Genomic DNA, 18,096 nt, shown 5'->3' on the forward strand with positions numbered 1-18,096 from the left:
ATAATTCACAGCATAGCTGAACCAAAATGTGATTATAATAGCTACCCTTGGTTGAAGTGGTTGTCTCACCACAAAGAGACAGACTTGCTGTGACTGGCCTACCACGGTTTATGGGAAAACACTGCCACAAAGTGGCGGAAATGAGAACTGCAACAAGCTCCATAACAAAATACAGGCGCAACACATTGTACACAGACTGTTCGTTCACTTTCCCCTCATAATAATGGGCTCACAATGCCACTCACTGAATCTGACATAAGAGGGACATAAAGACAGAAAATGACTGGCAGGTAAATCCAAATAAATTTATTGGTAATTTCATTCCACTGTACAAAGCAAGCATGAGATCTTGCAGTTACTGACTTCACGGGGCAGGGAAACCAATCAAGTTGGAGAATTTTCATTTCTGGTATACCAACACAACATCTAGAACAAAGAAGAAAATATGATTAGGGTAAGTACGCAGGCTTTAAATAAATATTTTCACAAGTAATCTAGAAATAACATTGAGTGTGCTAACGACCCTTTTTGAAAGCTACCTCTGGATGGACACTTGCCAAGATAATCAGTGATCAAGTCGTTGTGATCCCCCTGGTGGGTGGATCAATGCATAATGTCAATCATTTGTTGCTAGCCAATATCAAAGCTTGCCAGCAAGAGCTGCCCTCCCGATTGGCTGTTGCGCTAGTCGCCGACCTTTAAGTCGCTGTGTCTCCCCTCAGGTCTCCTCCTTTTATTAAAAAAGACCGGTCACTGGGAGCTAGGTGGTGGATTATCTCAGCAAGTGTGAACAGCAGGTAATACTTTAGAAATACGCATCGGTGATAGCGGCAAGAAGTAAATGATCATGGGTGGAATGCATTTTAAAAGGTACTCCAACAAGGTCTAGGACGCGAGACTCATATACTCTTCACTTTTCCACCACAAAGATACATGTCTGCAGCACTTACCACGGAGACCAGTCCCACAGCCTACTCCAGGGCTTTGACGATGGCCTCGTTGGCGTCTATGTTGATCTGGACCTCAGCCCTGGCAGCCTCGTCAGACGCTGATGCCATCTCAGACTGGGCCTTCTCCAGGTTGGCCTTGGCAGCCTAAGAGAGGCGTCAGATACACGTCAATACAATAACAGTTTCTGCATATGTGTACTGATGCAATGTGTTAGATATCATGCACACTAAATATGCTAGCACAGCACAAACACGGTCTTTATATTTCTCACATTTGACTGAATAACCAATTGAGGCAAATCATGTTTTAGACAGGGGTCAGAGCTAGGCAGCCAGACCAGTGCAAGTATTGTCAGGGGAAACACTTCAGTGATGCTCCAGCTACAGAAACCTATACAGTTATGGCTCATTGGGGCAAAAACATAAGGGGGGCATAGCCTATTGAGCTTTATGATTCTTCCAGGCAGACAAACTCATTCCAATATACCAGTTTATGTTAAAAGTAGGTCAGGGAGCATATCTGGGAAGAGAGAGACTAGCATAGCAAATTCACATTGCCTCTTTCCTGTGAAAAGCCCATTTGTCACAGTAGTGTTTACAGCATAGAAATGCCAAACATTAGTTAAAGGTCTCCCAGCGGGGACTTGACACATCTGTTATAACTCAACAGTGACTGACCTTTCCTGCCTTATTAACAGCAGGGCCTCCTGTGCATTTTTATCTTACGGGGGGGGGGGGAAGTCAAGTTGACAGTGTGTGCCCTCCTTGGGCAGGGTCAAAGAGAGAACGAGCACCTCTATGATGAACGTGTGTAATTGGCTGATGTGGATGAACAACATGGCCTTGGGGACATTTCATACACACTGACATGTTTTAACTGACATTTGGGCCAATGCTGTGCAATACACTAATGTTGAGGAAGGGATTTGGACATTTCATGGAAGGTTTACTTCATAGCTTTACAAAGGTCTGACTGAGGAGAGCTGTACACAGTTATCGTCTTTATAAAGGGCACTGGGATTGGCAAAGGGCTCCTGTTGGGTTTCAATCAATCAATGACTGACTGGCTCTGCATGGGCTGAATGAGCCTGCCAATCACACCTCTCTAGCCTGGCTTTCCCAATCACGCGAGTCTTCCTGTAAGCCTAATCTAGAGAATGGCTTAAAACAAATGTCGAGGATGGGCAGTTCTTAAATTGGGTAGACATCCAGTTAAGGCTAGGCAAAGATTTTATTTCTGATGGACAGCCATTAATGAGCACAAACCAGAATACTTTTTCCACAATTGAAGCATTAGAAAACAGAGGTCATCCATCCCTATGCCAGTCTTCCAGACCAGCTCTAACACACCTGGTAAAACAAATCACGCTCCAACTAGCTACTACGATTAGCCTAGTTGATAACTAGAGTCAGGGTGTGTTGATGGCACAAGCCTGCTCACCCTGTGGTTCTCAAGGACCAGAGTTCCCCACCCGTTACCATAGAAATACTACATCGGTCAATAGGAGTTGGTGATACTTACAGCCACATCCAGCTGGTCCAAGGGGAAGGCCTCCTCAGCCAGCAGCTGCACTGAGGAGTCTGCGTTCACTGTGATTGACCCACTGCTCACTGCAAAACATACACAGCATCTGTGAATATACATACCAACCTGTTCCACCCAGCAGTAGGACTACACTATTGAAGTTAATTAAATGCACTGACTGCACCAGCAAGCCTCTTTTAAAGTTCAGTGCAGCCATTTTGTTTTAGTTGATTTCAAAAATCAGGGAATTAGCCTACAATTTGAGTGTTACACTAAAAAGTGAGATCTCTCAGTCTAGGACACAGTCATCATTATCCCCACAAATCGAGACAGGGCTGACCCCTGCTGGATAGTCCATATTAGTGGCCAGATATTGATATGGAACTGACCCTTGCAATCTATTAATAGGAATTTCAACATTGAAAGCATGTGCAAGTATTGTCCCCATTTGATACATTTTACATTAAGTAAATTCACTTTGAAACGATTGCTTTTAGTAACCAGTTTGGTATCAAGATGTGGCAGTGAAAATACAATCAAAGCGTCCAAACTACATATAGGCCCACTACTGGTATTTCCACATTTCCTGATACAATATGACTGTCAGGGTAAATATCAAGCCATAGTGAATCAAATACAGTTCTTGAAGGTGACACCACTGAAGTCCCTTTTCACATAAATATCAGAGGTCAGACACTGTCCTACCATTTCATAAAAGATGATTAAAAAGTGGCATTTTCACAATGTTGCTACACCTATCCAACTCCAACCATTTTAGATATAGCCTAGGCAAGGACCTAGATGTTAGGGGAAAGGCTTAGGGGTTGATTTGGGATTGGGCAATTCTGATCCAGGATCCCCTCTCACATCAGGTACGACAGAGGTCATGAGACCCGCACACTATTCCATCTACATGATCAAGCCACATCTTACCAAAGAATTTAGCTGCGGAGCCATCATCGTTGAAAACTGTGACCACGCCAGGCCTGAGGACCTGCAGCGTGGGGACGTGGGCAGGGAGGATACCAAAAGCACCAGTCAGTGTGGGCACATCAACCTGTTTCACACTGGCCTCCTTGAAGTACACCTGGGAGAAGGAGAAACATAAGCAGACATTACTGTACTTGACTGTTATCACCTTTCAGATGAGAATTGAAGTGGGATGTTTCAATATTATCTGTGGAAATATACACAATCTGTGCATGCATTACTAGATTGTTGTTTCTAATGAAGTATATGCATGTTTACTGAGGTGTTATGTTACTCCACTTTGAGGTCCTGGTGCATTGCAGATAGTTATGTTAATATGCCATTACTGCCTGACAGAGGTTAAATAGCAAGTGCATACTTCTCTCTTCAATTAATCTTTAGAGTGGACTCTTGAGTTATGTAGTTAGCTAGGTACGACATTATGTATCCAACTAGCTAGCAAATAGCGTACTGTCAGACGCAAAGTGTACGGTTCAATTGTACATAGCTTGCAGAATAGCTATACGTGTGGCTAAAAAGGTGCAGTCCGCACAAGACTGAATACTTAGCCAACGAGTTATTAAATCAGAAAGTAACGTTATTACTAACTAGTGAATATAATTCCCTTTCTATTCTCAAGGTGACAGAACAACAGAAACTGCAAGGCCCTGTGACCAAACATTTTTCGTAGCTAACGTTAGCTAGCTAAAGTGGTTAACAATCGAAAGCTAGCAAGTGGCAACACTGACAGTAGGACTGTCAAAGTGGCAAGCTTTGTAGGCTTGGTTGGAAAATCCATTTTACAACTATGTGCACCAGACTGGTGACAAGTTCAAGCCAACTAAGACTGGTGACAGGTTCAAGCTAACTAACCACGCCTAAGCATATAGGTACATTTTGGTAATATTTACATGAATAACTAGCAAAGTACATAGGGTTTTCATAATGCCTATTAAAATGAGGAGCTAGCGATCTAGACAACTTACTACGTTAGTAGGCCCAAAAGCCTTGCCAACCCCGGATTCGCTTACCTGCGTTGGAGACGCAAATGTGAAGGACATCTGGGAAGAGCCTGAGGGTGCGTCGGCGTAACATCTTGCTTGCCTCAATACAGGAATAGAGCGACGGAGAAACCTTGCTGCCATCATTTTTGTGGAATAAATCTAATTCAGGTTCAACCCGAAACGAAAGGATCCCCTAGCCCTTGTGGGAAGTCAGTCAAACAGTGTGCGCCTGATAGGACAAGGACGTTGGTAACCTACCCACAATTCCTTATGAGTGCTCAAAGCATGAAGGGAAATGTAGTTATTTTCCAGAAGCGACGCATTCAATCCAAAAATTCAGTGTTTCATCTGAAATCAGTGTGTCGTTCAGTGTGATCTTTAAAATTAAATAAGTCATATTTTGTGTATATTCTGCTATTGTAAATAACCTGAACATGTATATGCTTATTTATGGTCGTGTGAAACATCTCATACTTTACTGCCAGAGTGTGGCGCTGTTAGAATGTAAAAAATGATCAGCTGTTGTTTAGTGCTATCCTCACCCTAACCCTATCCTCACCCTAACCTATCTCAGATATGTGGGAGTGAGGCCTAAGAGGGTTGAATAAATCAGCAACAAATGTCAACTTCAGTGGGGTGACGTCCCAAGGATTCCGCTTAGACTTTTCATCCTTGATCGATCATCAGGTGTTGGCTGACCCATCAAGGTGGTTGTTGCTGATTTATAAAACCCTCTTAGGCCTCACTCCCCCCTATCTAAGATATTTACTGCAGCCGTCGTCCTTCACATACAACACCCGTTCTGCCAGTCACATTCTGTTAAAGGTCCCCAAAGCACACACATCCTTGGGTCGCTCGTCTTTTCAGTTCGCTGCAGCTAGCGACTGGAACGAGCCGCAACAAGCACTCAAACTGGACAGCTTTACCTCAGTCTCTTCATTCAACGACTCAACCATGGACACTTACTGACAGTTGTGGCTTTTTGCGTGATGTATTGTTGTCTCTACCTCCTTGCCCTTTGTGATGTTGTCTGTACCCTGTTTTGTGCTGCTACCATGTTGTGTTGTCATGTGTTGCTGCCATGTTACGATGTCGTCTTAGGTCTCTCTTTATGTAGTATTATGTTGTCTCTTGTCGTGATGTGTGTTTTGTCCTATATATTTCATTTGTTTTATTTTTAATCCCAGGCCTCGCTCCTGCAGGAGGACTTTTGCCTTTTGGTAGGCCTTCATTGTAAATTATTTGTTTTTAACTGACTTGCCTGGTTAAAGAAAATCAGAAGTTACCTTGTGATAGCCTACTGATCTGTCTTACCAGATGTTAGTAAATAATATAGAGCTGCAAGCAGGCCTACCCACCACGGGTGCTCAAATGGCCTACATTAAAGTAGTCTACTACATAAGAATGTTCAGAACATAACCTTATCATCCAGAAGACCTATTCACTTTTCATCTTGTCGATCTGTATATAACTCTTCAATTAATTAATGAACCGATTCTTCATTCCAAACATAATATGAATTTAGGTGTACCTATTTTCATTATGTTCCACCAGAAGCCTATTCATAATAACATCACCCCCAAATACTTGAATTGAAGGGGGAGATGCTGATGATCTTCAGCACCAGCCTCCGCCTGCTTGTCAATCACTTACGTCACGTGGTGCGTCTCTGACTGGTGGTGGGTGTGTCTTCAGCATAGGGTTTCATTCATAAATAGTTTTAGCTGTTAAAGCGACATTACAGTGTTCTGCGAAGGTTTGGCGCTATTGGCTTCTGCCTACTGTACGTCTCAATACATGGATCACCTGAATTGTAATTAGGTGAGTGGCATTTCAGTTTCTTTTGCACATGCATGTTTGTGTGGAACATCAACCCGTAGCTTTTCAGTTGCACATTGAATACCAGCGTAAGTCTGCAGATAGTCCGTATAGAAAGGATGGAAACAGTTTGCAGTGTAAGGAAAGCTTTTCTATAATTATGTATTTGTGTAAATGGAATGAAATCAATGTAATTGGAATAGTCGCTTCTAGAGCAGGCGCTCCTTAACACTCTTAACGAAATGGAAGAGCCTGTGGAACATGAGGCACGCACCGATACGCGTTCTTCTAGAATAGGCTATTATTTGGAGCGAGCGCTACACCTTTCTGTTGATCACAGCAAATTCATCCCAACGTCTTGGACTGTACAAATGAAATAGCATGAGATGGATCCATACAGAGACAACCCCTTAAGAAGTGATGTGATTTTTATAGCAACAAAGGCAAACATTTTGAATTCAAAGTATTTTCGAAGGTCTATTGCCATAGCTATGTTTATGAGGAATGCAGCGGATTCAAAGAGCAAGAAAAGGCTGTGATTTTGTTTTCCTACTGACTTACAGTAGCAGTCAACTGAACAGTCACCTTGTAAAATCAGACATGATTCATCATTATGCATGTAACAGCATTCAGACGTGGTGAACTGTACATGGTGGGTGGCTTATTTGCATGCATGGTTTTACAGTAAGCTACTTAAATTACAGTAAACATTCATGGGGTTTGCTTCACACTTTGAGAGTTACTGTAGTCTAATGCATCTTAATACGGGGAGGGGAAATTCGTAGGAATCCTACAGTACCATGGAAATACAACATACATTGACTGAGGCTTTCTTATTATAATCTTTATTGTATTGCCTATAAAAGCCAGCTTTAGTGACGTTACAGTTCAGGTTTTCCTTGCTTGTGAGACCTCTTGTGGGTTTCATCAGGGGTGTCATGCCCATAGGGGGCACAGGGATGTGTGCCCCCCCTCAGATTTGTCCTGTTACATAATACTTGCCAACTAGCAAGTTTATGAAGTTGCTTTTAGCTAGCCCAGATATGTTCCCAACCTCATAACTAATTAACAAGAAGACATTTCTGGCTATCAATCAAATTCGAGTAGATGGCTTGTCTTACTAAATAAAGGAAATACTAACAAAGTGTCTTACATTTTAGTAGACACTTATCTAGGGTTAAGTGTGTTGCTCAAGGGCACAGTGACAAATTTCTACCCTAGTTGGCTCAGGGATTTGAACCAGCAACCTTTCAGTTACTGTCCCAACACTCTTGACCTCTCAGCTACCTGCTGCCCAGGTAGCCAGATCCGCTTCAATGCACCTTGGCATTGGTTCTACAAGTGTCTGAAATGCTGTTCTTCTGTGAGAATTTTTTTTTTTTTTTTTATGGTTGTGGTGAAAAATGCTGTCTCAAGTGCGGATCCAGAAGCTTTTTGTGCCCCTTACATTTTTGGGGTGCATGATGCCCCTGGGTTTCATAACCACATCTTTACAATGATTAAATAATGATGAGACAGGAATCAGTTAAACCATTTATCTAGAAAGTACTCATTACAACACATGATGTGCTGTGTCTAGAACTACAGTAAGTGTGGAGGTGCAAATGGCACAACCCTAATACACAACACCTCCTCCCCTCCTACATTAACTGTTGAGAGTCTGTTTTACAAGTTCAAGCATCTAGGTACCCACCAATCTCTCGTAGCGTAACAGCGGTCAACCTGACTCCCAACAACCATGTCTTTGGACTGGGGCGATGACGGGTGTAAACCCCTCCAATCCAAAATTAAATTTAGAATTGGCTTCCTATTTCGCAACAAAGCCTCCTTCACTCACGCCGCCAAACATGTCCTCGTAAAACTGACTATCCTACCGATCCTCGACTTCGGTGACGTCATTTACAAAATAGCTTCCAGTACTCTACTCAGACTGCATCCAATTTGCTATCACAATGCCATCCATTTTGTCACCAAAGCCCCTAATACCACCCACCACTGTGATCTGTATGCTCTAGTCGGCTGGCCCTCACTACATATTAGTCGCCAGACCCACTGGCTCCAGGTCATCTATAAGTCTATGCTAGGTAAATCTCCGCCTTATCTCAGCTCACTAGTCACGATAACAACACCCACCCGTAGCATGCGCTCCAGCAGGTATATCTCACTGGTCATCACCAAAGCCAACATCTCTTTTGGCCGCCTTTCCTTCCAGTTCTCTCCTGCCAATGACTGGAACGAAATGCAAAAATTGCTGAAGCTGGAGACATACTTCCCTCACTAACTTTAAACATACAGTATTGTTTATTCCATGTGTAACGTTGTTTATGTCGCACTGCTTTGCTTTTTCTTGGCCAGGTCGCAGTTCTAAATGAGAACTTGTTCTTAACTAGCTCACCTGGTTAAATAAAGATGAAATAAAAATCTGTGTTAGTCTTGTCACACGCTTGTGTGACTTAGTCAGTGTCCTAAGAATGTGACTGTGAACCCCTAGGTGATGACTGCTGGGTCAGGGTGTCACCCAGTAACAGTTCTGGACCACTCCCAAATGGTGTTTCTTTCGGCGTTGCTTTACTCAATAGTAACTGATCTGTGTGCCTTTTCCAGATGACTAGCAGGAACCCACTTTGGCTCATACTTTAAGAGCGTTTCTCCAGGATTCAAAGCCCTGACCTTTGCGCTTAGTTCATGACTTTTGAATTGACTCTCCTGTTGCTGTCGCACTATCCTGTATGTTCGGAGGTTTGAGTAAGTCGAAGCTTGTGCATAGCTCTCCATATGTAGTGATGCAGACAACGCTTTGGTGGTTGCATGTGGGGTGATCCTTTAGGATAGCAGGAAGCTGTTCAAGCATTGATGCAGTGTCCCTTCACCCTGATATGCTTTTAAGGCATGTTTCATTGTCTGTACGAACCTCCGCCAGCCCGTTAGTAGATATGGGGGGGGATACGGTGCAGACCTGATGTGCTGTACACCATTCACCTGTCGAAATGTGGCAGTTTCTTGGGACACTAGCTCTGGTCCGTTTTGTCGCTAATGAGTTGGCGTGGGGTTCTCAACCGACTAAACACTTCTTCTACAAGCTTCTTGCTGGTCTTCTCAGCAGTAGTAGACCTCATGATGGCAAACTCTGGCCATTTTGCTATGAGCATCCATGAGAAACATTTTATCTTTGAATGGACCTGCGAAATTCACTTATGTGATGCCACGCCTCCTCCGGCCAATCCCATGGATGAAGAGATGCAAGTTGAGGTACTTTGTGAACCTTCTGACATGTTCCTCATGTTTTTGCTTTCTCCTCAATGCTTCCATCCAGGCCACCAGAAGTAGCTTTTGCAATTTCCTTCATGCAAACCACTCCACAGTTTAGCTGTTGCAACACTGGTTTCCTCACCGACGGCAGAATGATGACTCCTCTCCCACAGCAGACAACCAGACTGTACTGACAGCTCAGTTCTCCTGGTAAGGGTTCAGTTCTGGAGCATCACCCGTGGCTTTACTTTTGATGTCCATCCCTTCAGATAACACCGGGTGATTTCTGGTGTTTCTCTGCACTTGTGTTGAAGTGACGGGTGCGTTTTCCACTTGTCTGAGGTAGATGTGACTCCGGTTTGACCACATGTAGTGGTAACCTGGAGAGTCAATCTGTGTTGTAATGCAGTTCTGCCTTACGGTACTTGATGTCATGTGTGTGCTGACAAGAACAAAGCCCACATTCAGCAAGCAGAATGCAAAGGAGTGTAGCTGAACTTCCTCCCTTATAGATACTGGTGAAATCCACTCCAAAAATGATGCCTAGAGATTCCCGTTTCAGCTGTGTAGTTTCTGCTTTCTTTAATGTCCTTGATGTGAAAGCAGTCGGCTTCTTTTTATCTGAAGGCATGATATGGGACAACTGCTCCCACAACCTAGGGACTAGCATCTCAAGCTAGTTGGATGGGCAATGACTTGTCGACGTGTGTCAGTAACTCTGTTTTCAGGAGTATTTCCTTACTTTTTTGACGAATGCTTCCACACATTGTTCTGTCCATTTTCATGTTTTGTCCTGACAAAGCAACTGATGCAATGACTTCTGCTTTGTTGCCAAGCTCAGGATAAAGTATCTGAGGAGCTGGGGCATCCAAGATAGCCTTGACCTTGGATGGAGCCTTGTGAAGTCCCATCACACCTGACGTGACCGAGGTATTGAACCGATTAGAAGAATGCACATTTGTTCTTATGAACTCGTAGTCCTTCAATCTCTTTAAGGAAGAGTCCAAGTTCTGGAGATGGTTCTCATCCTTTCCAGTAATGAGGATGTCATCCAGGTAGCATTGTACTCCCGGCAATCCACTCAAGATATGGTCACCCTCTGGAACAGCACTGGAGCACTTGTGATTCCAAATGGTAGACTACAATACCTGAAGAGCCCCTTGTGTGTCTTGACGGTCAGCAGCTCCTTTTGACTTTTCATCCATGTGCATCTGTAAGTAGGTTTGGCAGAGGTCGATTTCGAACTTTTGACCCCCAGCTAAAACTGAAAAGGTAATCTATGTGTAATGGATACTGCTTAGCTCACTACACTGGGTTAACTGACTTTGAAGTCTCCACACATCCTGATTCCTACATCCTCCTTTAGGACTGGTACAATGAGGGTAGCCCATTCACTCACGCTGACCGGCTTCAGTACTTTGTTCTTGACTAAAGTGTCCAAGTCCGTCTCGACTTTTGGTCTGATAGCATAAGGTACAGGTCATGTTTTCAGAAACTTTGGTTTGCCGTCTGGCTTAATGCTGAGCTTCACTGTAATGTATTTCATGATACACAGTCCTCCATTAAATCCCTCTCCATGTTTCTTTAAGATTGTGGATAGGCCTGTCTCCATCGGTCATTGTACGCACTGATTGCCAGTCCAGTGTGATCTAACTGCAAACAACCCAGTAGTGATGGATAGTCTCCTTCCGTGACGTAGAGTGGCAGTGTTTCTGTTTAACTGAACTGAGGCCTCAGAGGCTGCTCACAGCAACAGTTTCACCTGTGTAAGTCCTTAACACAATGTGTGCTGGCTGAAGTGGAAGATGTTTCAGTGTCTTTTTGTAGACCGACACAGGAGCAGCTGTATCTCGTGTCAGACAATCTCCATACGCACTAGCAAGCACCTCGCAAGAGAGACAGCCATGCCCCCCTCCCCCCCCACCCCCAGCAACAGCAAGTATTTTCAGTGTGACTTCCTCATTGGATTCGTTCTGTGTTCTCTTGCTCTTATGTTTCTTTTGTTGGAATGTCTTGTTTTTGTTTTCAGTCTGATGCTTTCTGATCTCTTTTTGTTTCTGCAGGCTTGTTTGATGTGGCCCTTACCAGAGGCTAGTGAAAGGCATACGCTGACCCACACCCAAAAAATGTTTGTAGAGGTGCTGACTAACAGAATCATTTCTGATAAGAAAAAGTTTCACACCAATTATGCTGCCAGACATTTAATGGGCATAGAAACCAGTATTTTGGTGCCTTCAAATGAGAAGGCACTGTGTGCCAAAACATTGGTTGCTATAACCATTAAATATTCAGCAGCATAATTAGTGTGACTTTAATTCTTAATTTTTTACCTTTTTTACCACTGGCTCAGCAATCATGTACTTAAACGAGCACATAGATGCTTGATGTCCTGCTTTGCCACAGAGGAAGCATGTGCCTTGATTTCTGCTTTTCAGTTGCAACTGTGCACTTATCCTGATGATCTCTAATGCTGAGCCTCTTCCATGGCCACACTGACTTCAATTGCCTTTGCCAAAATCAGATTACTTTCAGTCAATAGTCTCTTGTGTAGTTTCGCTCCGTAGCCCACATACTAGTCGGTCTCTGATGGTGTCATTTAGAACATCATTAAACTCCCAGTACTCTTTTTTTTAATTTTTTTTATGCCACAGCAAACATTGTCCCTGATTCTCCTACTTTCTGATTTCTTCTGTGGCACCTAAATATTTGTGCAATAACTAGTGGTTTTAGTAAAAAAGTGCCTGGCTGTAGCAGCCTGCGAAGTAAATTGAATGTAGGCCCGATTTTTTTTTTTTTTTTTTTTTTTTTTTGTTATTTATTTTTTTATTTTTTTTTTTTTTTTCCCTCATCAATGTTATTTGCAAGAACAAAATATCCAAACCGTTCTGTATATGAGCTACACTGCTCAATACTTTCAGCAAACTGTCCAATATTTCCAACCATTCCAGACATTTTTAGTTTCTCAATAGGCTCCTGATTGTCTCTTTTTCAAGTTAGTCTTCACAATTGAACTAAATATCCTCCCTTTAATCACGTTTTCTCGCTCCAACGTCCTTCTCAAATCTGTTTCTGCCATCCATGGCGACGCTAACTCCCTCTTATCTAGTTCGACTATGCGCTTGCCTCTGCTAGCAATACACTGAGCTAACATTAGCCTAGACTGTACCAAGGGAAATGTGTTTAAACTTCTAAAAACGGACCTCTTCAGGACAGAATAGTTTCTGTAGGTTCAGACTTACTCATCATCAATATTTTATGTCTCGTGGGTTTCATAACCAAATGTATTTATATAGCCCTTCTTACATCAGCTGATATCTCAAAGTGCTATACAGAAAGTAGTGCAGAAGCACGGTGGTTAGGAAAACTCCCTAGAAAGGCCGAAACCTAGAGAGGAACCAGGCTATGAGGGGTGGCCAGTCCTCTTCTGGTTGTGCGGGGTGGAGATTATAACAGAACATGGCCAAGATGTTAAAATGTTCATAAATGACCAGCATGGTCAAATAATAGTGAACAGGTCAGGGTCCCATAGCCGCAAGCAGAACAGTTGAAACTGGAGCAGCAGCACAGCCAGGTGGACTGGGGACAACAAGGAGTCATCATGCCAGGTAGTCCTGAGGCATGGTCCTAGGGCTCAGGTCCTCAGAGAGCGAAAGAGACAATTAGAGAGAGCATACTTATAAGACAGGAGAAATACTCCAGATATAACAGACTGACCCTAGCCCCCCGACATTAACTAATGCAGCATACATACTGGAGGCTGAGACTGGAGGGGTCAGGAGACACTGTGGCCCCATCCGTTGATGCCCCTGGACAGGGCCAAACAGGCAGGATATAACCCCACCCGCTTTGTCAAAGCACAGCCCCCACACCACTAGAGGGATATCTTCAACCACACCTTTATAACAAGTGCATAATGACGAGACCAGAATCAGTTCAAACATTTATCTTGAACATGCTCATCTCAACACATATTACCCATGATGCTCTGCCTATACAGCTACCTTAAGTACGGAGGTGCAAATGATACATCCCTAATACACAACAAGTAACACATTGGGAAATGTCTGTTTCCTTGGTTTAAAATAAATAAAAATTAGAATGCAACGTATTGTTTTGCTAGCAGCAGTGTATATGATTTGGCAGTGCCTTGCTTCCAAAGCAACTGAGCTGCTGGTCAGAGCCCAGGCAAGCCTATACGGAGAGGTTACTACAGCCCTGAGCAGGCTGGCCAGCCAGGTGGGTGGGCAGAGGCAGGCTGAGCATGCAGCAAGGAAGCTGAGAAGGGAGAGAATCACATCCATAGCTGCTGCACACAGCCCTCCATCAGGGTAAGTCACTCCGACAGGCATCTCCCCTGTAGCAAAGGCGCCAGTGCTGGGGGAGGGGGAGAAAGAATAGGTGCTGTGCCAGGCAAAGAGTGCTGCTGCCATGCTGCTTCTCCCCGTGTGTGTGCTGCAGCAGAATGACTGGCTATGATTTGTTTTGTATGAGGGAATGCATTGGGCCTCAGCTGTTGGACCACCAAAGCTGTCTCTTAGTAATGTGATGGCAGAGCCTCTGATGAAGAGTGGGCTGAGGTGGGAGGATGGAAGGATGATGTACGCATTGAAACTAGGCTGCCTGGCTGGTGACTCTTTCGCAATTCGGCAGACTGACGCTAGTTTTAGTTCTGCTTCTTGCCAGTCTTTCATGTCTGGAGATGTTGACTTGTAGTCATCCCAGCAAACCAAAAGGTGTAGGGAAGGTGTAAGATCATTTCCCCTAAAAGTTGTAATGAAACATTTTTCAGAATAAAATATTTAAAAAAAAAATGTCTAGTGTTGATTATACAATGATGGTATTAGGGTGGAAAATGTTAATGGCACATTTATTTATTTTAAAGTTCCCAAAATGTTGTGAGAACAGTGAGTGTACATGACAAGTTATATATTATATACACAGTTGAAGTCGGAAGTTTACATACACCTTAGCTACATTTAAACTCAGTTTTTCACTATTCCTGACATTTAATCCTAGTAAAAATTCCCTGTCTTAGGTCAGTTAGGATCACCACTTTATTTAAAGAATGTGAAATGTCAGAATAATAGTAGAGAATGATTTCTTTCAGCACATTCCCAGTGGGTCAGAAGTTTACATACGCTCAATTAGTATTTGGTAGCATTGCCTTTAAATTGTTTAACTTGGGTCAAACGTTTCAGGTAGCTTCCCACAATAAGTTGGTTGACTTTCGTCCCATTCCTCCTGACAGAGCTTGTGTAACTGAGTCAGGTTTGTAAGCCTCCTTGCTCGCACACGCTTTTTCAGTTCTGCCCACATTTTCTATAGGATTGAGATCAGGGCTTTGATGGCCACTCCAATACCTTGACTTTGTTGTCCTTAAGCCATTTTGCCACAACTTTGGAAGTATGGTCATTGTCCATTTGGAAGACTCATTTGTGACCAAGCTTTGATTTCCTGGATGATATCTTGATGTTGCTTCAATATATGCACATTTTTTTTCCCTACTCATGATGCCATCTATTTTGTGAAGTGCACCAGTCCCTCCTGCAGCAAAGCACCCCCACAACATGATTCTGCCACACCCGTGCTTCACGGGTGGGATGGTGTTCTTCGGCTTGCAAGCATTCCCCTTTTTTCTCCAAACATAAGGATGGTCATTGTGGCCAAACAATTCTATTTTTGTTTCATCAGACCAGAGGACATTTCTCCAAAAGTACAATATTTGTCCCCATGTGCAGTTGTAAACCGTAGTCTTTTTTTTAAAAATGTACCCCTTTTTCTCCACAATTGTGGTATCCAATTGTTTTAGTAGCTACTATATTGTCTCATCGCTACAACTCCCGTACAGGCTCGGGAGAGACTAAGGTTGAAAGTCATGCGTCCTCCGATACACACCCCAACCAAGCCGCACTGCTTCTTAACACAGCGTGCATCCAACCTGGAAGCCAGCCGCACCAATGTGTCGGAGGAAACACCGTGCACCTGGCAACCTTGGTTAGTGCGCACTGCGCCCGGCCCGCCACAATAGTCGCTGTTGCGCGATGAGACCAAGACATCCCTACCGGCCAAGCCCTCCCTAACCCGGATGACGCTAGGCCAATTGTGCGTCACCCCACGGACCTCCCGGTTATGACAGAGCCTGGGCGCGAACCCAGAATCTCTAATGGCACAGCTGGCACTGCAGTACAGCGCCCTTAACCACTGCTCCACCTGATTTATAGGACTCGTTTTACTGTGGATATAGATACTTTTGTACCTGTTTCCGCCAGCATCTTCACAAGGTCCTTTGCTCTTTTCGCACCAAAGTATGTTCATCTCTAGGAGACAGACCGTGTCTCCTTCCTGAGCAGTATGACGGCTGCGTGGTCCCTTGGTGTTGATACTTGCGTACTATTGTTTGTACAGATGAACGTGGTACCTTCAGGCGTTTGGAAATTGCTCCCAAGGATGAACCAGACTTGTGGAGGTCTACAAAAAAAATTCTGAGGTCTTGGCTGATTTCTTTTGATTTTCCCATGATGTCAAGCAAAGAGGCACTGAGTTGGAAGGTAGGCCTTGAAATACATCCACAGGTACACCTCCAATTGACTCAATATGTCAATTAGCCTATCAGAAGCTTCTAAAGCCATGACATTCTTTTCTGGAATTTTCCAAGCTGTTTAAAGGCACAATCAACTTAGTGTTGTATGTTCTGACCCACTGGAATTGTGATCGTGAAATGAACTGTCTGTAAACAATTGTTGGAAAAACCATGCGCAAAGTAGATGTCCTAACCGACTTGCCAAAACTATAGTTTGTTAACAAGACATTTGTGGAGTGGTTGAAACACTTAGGTTGGCGTCATTAACTTGTTCGTGAACTTCTGAGGGGTGGGGGGGTGGGGTGAAGTATTTTTCTCCCATGGGCAAAGACATTTAAAAGGGGTGACTATATTAACAGTAATTTTGCTCCAAATGTGCAAATTGTCCAAACAGATCAAGGTAGATGGATTTTTAAAAATATGTGATTGGACAATAAACAGATATGGCTTATTAACCTATACTGTCCAAATAATGATCCTCTTATTATGATGGGGATTTTAATACGGTTTTCAATACCTCTATGGACCGTAAAGTAAATCACACTATGACCCTCAGGTACTTAAGGATATCATGAATGTCCTGGACAAATTGGAATTAGTGGATATATAGAAGCTTAAATACTCTGACCTACTGAGATAGACGTGGCGGAGGCTTAATCAAGCTAGTCATCTTGATTACTTTCTTATGTCAATCTCTCCGGCACCAAAAGTTAGTGTTGATGGGGGACAGAATACAGTCGGATCATATAATTGGCATATATTACTCTTACAGAATTTCCACGTGGGCGAGGATATTGGAAAATTTAATCAAAGCTGATATGATGATATTATAACTAGGACAGTAGATTTTATAACTGACTTTTTCCAACGTACAATAAGGGGATCTTTTAAATGGGCCTTTAGAGGCCATGCAATTCAGTACTCATCTATAAAACAAAAGCAATTTAGATCAAGAGTCCATATTAACAAAGGAAGTTGAAGGACTAACAGTACAGTTAGATAACAATAGAGGCACAGAATAAGTTAGAGGAAAAATAAATGGAGGAAATTATTCAAGAGCGATCCAGTGTTATATATATGCAAACTGGATGGAATATGGGAAAAAATACACAATTCTTTCACATCTTTAACAGAAATGCTACCAAAAAAGGCTGAGAACTCCAGTGCTGGCTGCATACCAGTGGAAGTATACCAAACGTTTTTTATATATATACTCCGAGGACCATTATTAGCCTGTTTTTATATAGGAGTGTTTATCGGACACGTAACAAGGTCTGATTTTCATTATTACTGAAACGTGTGTGTAAAGATCCAGTCCATTTGAAATATTGGAGGCCTCTTACACTTCAGTGTTGTGATGCAAAGAGTCTAGCTAAATCCTTGGCGCATAGAATTTAAAAAGGTATTGTCAGATATTCATCCTCATCAGACAGGATTTTTGCATGGATGATACATTGGAGATAAGACGAGTACTGGAAACGATAGAATACTAAGAAATATTGGAAACCAGGCCTGGTTTTCATAGCTGATTTTGAAAGGTATTTTGATAAAGTACGACTAGAGTTTATATATAAATGCCTAGAATATTTCAATTTGGAGAATGTCTTTATAAAATGGGTTAAAGTTATGTATAGTAACCCTAGGTGTAAAATAAAGCAAAAAAAGAAACCTCTCACTGACAACTGTTTATTTTCAGCGTAAACGTAATTAACATGTCAATATTTGTATAAACATAAGATTCAACAACTGAGACAATAAACTGAACAAGTTACAGACTTGTGACTAACAGAAATGTAATAATGTGTACCTGAACAAAGAGGGGGGGGTTTCAGAAGTTAATGCAGCTGGTGGCCACACCAGATACTGACACTAAGTACGGCAATGCATCTACTCCTCCTGGACTTCAAAAGATTTGCCAGTTCCTCACTGTGATATGTTACCCCACCCTTCCATCAAGGCAAGTTCAGACATTTCTGGGGGGAATGGCCCTAGCCCTCACTC

At 42.9% G+C, this 18,096-nt stretch overlaps 2 protein-coding genes across 3 annotated transcripts in view; one reads left to right on the forward strand and one right to left on the reverse strand.

Annotated features, from left to right (window-relative positions):
• Positions 1 to 284: 284 nt before the first annotated feature.
• Positions 285 to 4,707, reverse strand: atp5f1d (ATP synthase F1 subunit delta). The gene is made up of 5 exons (XM_024421332.2): positions 4,476 to 4,707; positions 3,409 to 3,562; positions 2,473 to 2,561; positions 951 to 1,094; positions 285 to 426 (listed from the first exon to the last, which is right to left on the reverse strand). The coding sequence occupies exons 1-4, from the start codon at positions 4,590 to 4,592 to the stop codon at positions 972 to 974; spliced, it is 483 nt and encodes a 160-aa protein (XP_024277100.1). The 5' UTR covers positions 4,593 to 4,707; the 3' UTR covers positions 285 to 426; positions 951 to 971.
• A 1,409-nt stretch (positions 4,708 to 6,116) lies between these two features.
• The window catches only part of LOC112250848 (voltage-dependent calcium channel beta subunit-associated regulatory protein-like), a 54,459-nt gene continuing 42,479 nt past the window's right edge, over positions 6,117 to 18,096 (forward strand). For both annotated transcript variants that reach the window (XM_024421333.2, XM_024421334.2), the window contains exon 1: positions 6,117 to 6,269. The gene's annotated coding sequence lies outside the window, so the exon portion shown is untranslated. The remainder of the gene's footprint in view (positions 6,270 to 18,096) is intronic.

Source organism: Oncorhynchus tshawytscha, linkage group LG05 (genome assembly GCF_018296145.1).
Source record: "Oncorhynchus tshawytscha isolate Ot180627B linkage group LG05, Otsh_v2.0, whole genome shotgun sequence".
NCBI classification, from domain to species: domain Eukaryota; kingdom Metazoa; phylum Chordata; class Actinopteri; order Salmoniformes; family Salmonidae; genus Oncorhynchus; species Oncorhynchus tshawytscha.